The sequence below is a fragment of the Herpailurus yagouaroundi genome, unplaced genomic scaffold (genome assembly GCF_014898765.1).
Source record: "Herpailurus yagouaroundi ecotype Mexico unplaced genomic scaffold, PumYag 28, whole genome shotgun sequence".
Lineage (NCBI taxonomy): Eukaryota > Metazoa > Chordata > Mammalia > Carnivora > Felidae > Herpailurus > Herpailurus yagouaroundi.
This window is the reverse complement of record NW_024412376.1, coordinates 12,812,554-12,817,000: the sequence shown is the minus strand read 5'-3', so window position 1 is coordinate 12,817,000 and position 4,447 is coordinate 12,812,554. Positions and strand designations below refer to the sequence as shown.

The following is a 4,447-nucleotide window of genomic DNA, read 5'->3' as shown; positions in this document are numbered from 1 at the left end:
ATTCCATCAGGTACTGTAGGAGTAAGAGCTTATGATCTAGTTTTATTCTATCTTCTTTACAAAGGTGTCCCATACTTCTGCTTATGAAAAATCTTGATGCTGGCTCACACATCTCTAAACCACTAAAACTGATTAGTGTTTCTAACTCAAGAAACTTCCTTTATTAGGGACAAAGACAGGCTTATTTCTGTATCACATGTTGTCAGGGTTAAGACCAAAATAGAATCAGAGTTGAGAAAAGAGACCTATTCTTTTACTTAAGTCCATGTTTAACAACAACAATAACAGGGGCACCTGGGTGGCTCAGTTGGTTGGGCGGCCGACTTCGGCTCAGGTCATGATCTTGCGGTCCGTGAGTTCTAGCCCCGTGTCGGGCTCTGTGCTGACAGCTCAGAGCCTGGAGCCTACTTCATATACTGTGTCTCCCTCTCTCTGACTCTCCCCTGTTCATGCTCTGTCTCTCCCTGTCTCAAAAATAAATAAACGTTTAAAAAAAAATTAAAAACAACAACAACAACAATAACAAAGTGGCTACTAGATCTCTAAAGCAATAAATGTTGTCTGTTACTGGGGAGTCTGCCCAATCTGTTTTATAATGGCTCTTCAGGACCATTATTTAGAGTCCCCTGTTGCTCTGACCCCGCTTTAAGTGTCCCCGTATTATAAGCATCTGGAGTTACAAGATCTTGAAGTAATCATTCAATTAGTGTTTACTGAGTACCTACTACGTGCTCGATTCTGCACCTGCTGCTTTGGGAGAAAAACAAAAGTCAAGTCTCTGCCCTCACAGAACCTCCCAGTTGGGGAGATAAGGTGTGTTCCTTCAAAACAGGAACGTAACAGCTCAAAACAGGAGAGCAGTGCTCCACTCTGGCCTCCAACTGAGCCTGAGGTTTGATGAGATTGATTACATCCATGGGGAGGGCCCCAAGAGGTCATTTTGTCCAACTTCTCACACTGAAGCACTCATCATAAATGCCTGTTTGTTGAGTAGCCATTGCTGGTCGTTAACTGATACCTGCAAGTGACACTTTTAAAGTGGGAAATTATTGAGCTCTTTGTGTGTAAAAGGTTTCTGAACTACCCATTAGTCAACCAGTTCTCCCTCCGAAGCACATAAAACTGTCATTTTTGAGTGACACTGAGTAAACCACAAGCTACCTTGACTCACGGGGACAAAAATTAATTTATGTTGAACGAGAGGTTAGATATGCCCATCTCTGCTACCATTGTAGTTTTTCAAAAACTAAATGTGGACTTATCACTCGTGAGTTAAAAACCAATATTTTTTAACATAAATGTCAGCGAAGGCGGCAATCCAACCTAAAAGGAAGTGTGCAACCAATGGTGGGTTCAAAATCCACCTTTGCCATTTCCAGCTCTGTGACCTTGCACCAAAGGCTCCTCATCAGCAAAATAGGACTATGAAGACCTCCCTGTTGAGGCCATTGTGGGGATAAACATAATTGTACAGGGAAAGCACTCGTCACTGCTCAGTAACTGTTGAGTGTTTTCCTTTCTTTATGTGAGAGCTTCTCTCTGTTTATGGCCTTATTGGGACCCCTAAATTTTAGTGTCTAATATCTCATTCACTTGAGGCTTTTGGCTGGGAGGAGGCCTAGGTGCAACTCTCTTCGGTTATCCCAAACCCTGGTTCGTCCCACGCTAGTCGCCTCCACCACGCTGCCTAAGTTCGACCCCAAAGAGATCAAAGGCATATACCTGAGGTGCACAGGCGGGGCAGTCCATGCCACATCTGCCTTGGCCCCGAAGATCAGTCCCCTGGGTCTGTCTGTAAAAGAAGTTTGTGATGACATCACCAATGCAACTGGTGATGGGAAGGGTCTGAGGATGACAGTGAAAGTGACCATTCAGAATACACAGGCCCAGATTGAAGTGGTACCTTCTGGCTCTGCTCCGATGATCAAAGCCCTCAAGGAACCGCCAAGATACAGAAAGGAGCAGAAAAACATCAAGCACAGCGGAAACATCACTTCTGACAAGATTATCGACATTGCCTGACAGAGGCAGCACCGATCTCTAGCCAGAGAACTCTCTGGAATCACTAGAGAGATCCTGGGGACTGCCCAATCTGTGAGCTGCCATATTGATGGCCACCACCCTCATGACATCATAGATGACATCAACAGTGGCGCAGGGGAATGCCCAGCTAGTTAAGAACTACAAAGGAAAATATTTCAATAAAGGATCATAAAGGCTTCAAAGGTAGAGAGAGTACTGAGATTAATGAGGACTTCATGACGAATATAAAAAAAGTAGAGTTGGGGGGAGCCTGGGTGGCGCAGTTGGTTGAGCGTCCGACTTCAGCCAGGTCACGATCTCGCGGTCTGTGAGTTCGAGCCTCGCTTCGGGGTCTGTGCTGACAGCTCAGAGCCTGGAGCCTGTTTCAGATTCTGTCTCCCTCTCTCTTTGCCCCTCCCCCACTCATACTCTGTCTCTCTCTCTCTGTCAAAAATAAATAAACATTAAAAAAGAATTAAAAAAAAAAGTAGAGCTGAATCTTAACAAATACTTGGGCTTTGGGTAGGCTTCAAAAAGAGGCAGAAGTGGGACCTGCGTGAACAAAGCTAGGGAGGCAGGAATGAATGTAGCAACAACCAGGCTCCGGCAAGGAGGAAGGCAAACGAATAAACATTTTCAGAGAAATTCCTATGTGCCAAGAACATTTGTGGGCTCATTTAGGCAAATGATTGCATTTGATTTTCCTACCAAGCCTATGCACTAGATTTATTTATTGGTTCCTCAATTATTAATTGAATAGCTACAAGTTTTTTTGGAAGGAGCTAGAAGTTAAGAAACTTGTTACAGACCATGTAGTCAAAAGGCAGTAGAGCCAGGATTCACACCCAGAGCACTTGCCCCAAGCTTGTGTTTTTCCAGCTACAAGGTGCTGCCACCATAGGGGAGCAGCATATAGGTAATTAAAGTAAGGGCAGAGGTTCCTGGGTGGCTCAGCTGGTTGAGCACCTGACTCTTGATCTTGGTTTGGGTGGTAATCTCAAGCCCTGCCTTGGGCTGTGCACTGACAGTGCAGAAACTGCTTGGGATTCTCTCCCTCTCCGCCCCCCCCTTCCTCCCCCACTTGTGCTCTCTCTCTCTCTCTCAAAATAAATAAATAAACTTTAAAAAAAAGTGAGGGCTGATTACAGAGGACTTGAAAGCTAGGCAGATGAGTTTAAAATTGTTGCTATGTTGATTACTCTATTGCACTGTTACTTAAATCATAAATAAATTAGCCAGCCATGTATATCATTTATCAATGATCAAATAAATGGTAATATATAATTTTTGTTAATCAGATTAAAGGAGACACGGCAACTGAATGCAGCAACCAATCCTATACTGGCAGAAAAAAAAGAAATATGCTGTAAAAAACATTGTGTTGATTGACAAAACTGGAATTAGGATGGGAGATTAGCTATAAAGTATTCTATCAATGTTAACTTTGCTGAGCTTGATAACTGTATTATGGTAAGATAAGAGAACATCCTATTTTTAGAAAATATACATTGAAATATTGAAGGATAAGGACTGGGATGTATGCCACTCACTCTCAAACAGTTCAGGAAAAAAATGTGTATATATATATATATATGTATATGTATATACATACAGAGAGAGAGAAAAAGAGAATGATAGAGCCAATGAGGTAACATGTTAAGTAAAGGTAAATCCATATAAAATGTAATCAGGTCTTCTTTGTACTATTCCTATTCTTGAAACTCTTCTTCAAATTTTCAGTTATTTTCAAAAGAATTATATAGTATTTTTTATCACTTTTACTTTGAAGATTTGGGAGGAAGTGCCTTGATCAAATATTTAAGGTCTAAACAAAAATGACTTTTTGAAACAAAAATCTACCATTTGACACTTTTCTCTTTTTAAGAAAATCAAATTTTATTTATCCAGAATGTAGGAAAAGGGAATTTAATGAGCACCTAATGTGTTCTAGGTTCTTTACAATTTTTTTTCATGTAATCAATACTCATCAGAAGCCTTCAAGGTGGATTTTATCCCCATTTTCCAAATGATAAAACTGGGTTCAAAGAACTCAAAGTTCCCAAGGTAAGGTGGAAACTGGATTCAAATCCAGATCTATTTAATATCTATAGTATTGGAGTGCCTGGGTGGCTCAGTTGTTTAAGCGTCTGACTTCAGCCCAGGTCACGATCTCACGGTTCACGAGTTTGAGCCCCACGTCAGGATCTGTGCTGACAGCCTGCTTCAGATTCTGTGTCTCCCTCTCTCTCTGCCCCTCACCCGCTCACACTCTGTCTGTCTCTCTCTCACTCTCTCAAAACTCAATAAACATTTTTTAAAAATTTAATATCTATAGTGTCAAATCAAATATTCATCAGCAAATACTTATAAGGTAAGAAAATATCACGATCATCTCATTATTTATATGTAAAATTAAAATGCACTC

At 41.3% G+C, this 4,447-nt stretch overlaps 1 protein-coding gene across 1 annotated transcript; it reads left to right on the top strand.

Annotated features, from left to right (window-relative positions):
• Positions 1-1,581: 1,581 nt before the first annotated feature.
• On the top strand, positions 1,582-2,238 carry LOC121038522 (60S ribosomal protein L12-like; the record flags this gene model as incomplete). The annotated part of the gene is made up of 1 exon (XM_040491513.1): positions 1,582-2,238. A coding segment is annotated over one exon (441 nt), but the record flags the coding sequence as incomplete, so codon positions are not given.
• Positions 2,239-4,447: the final 2,209 nt, after the last annotated feature.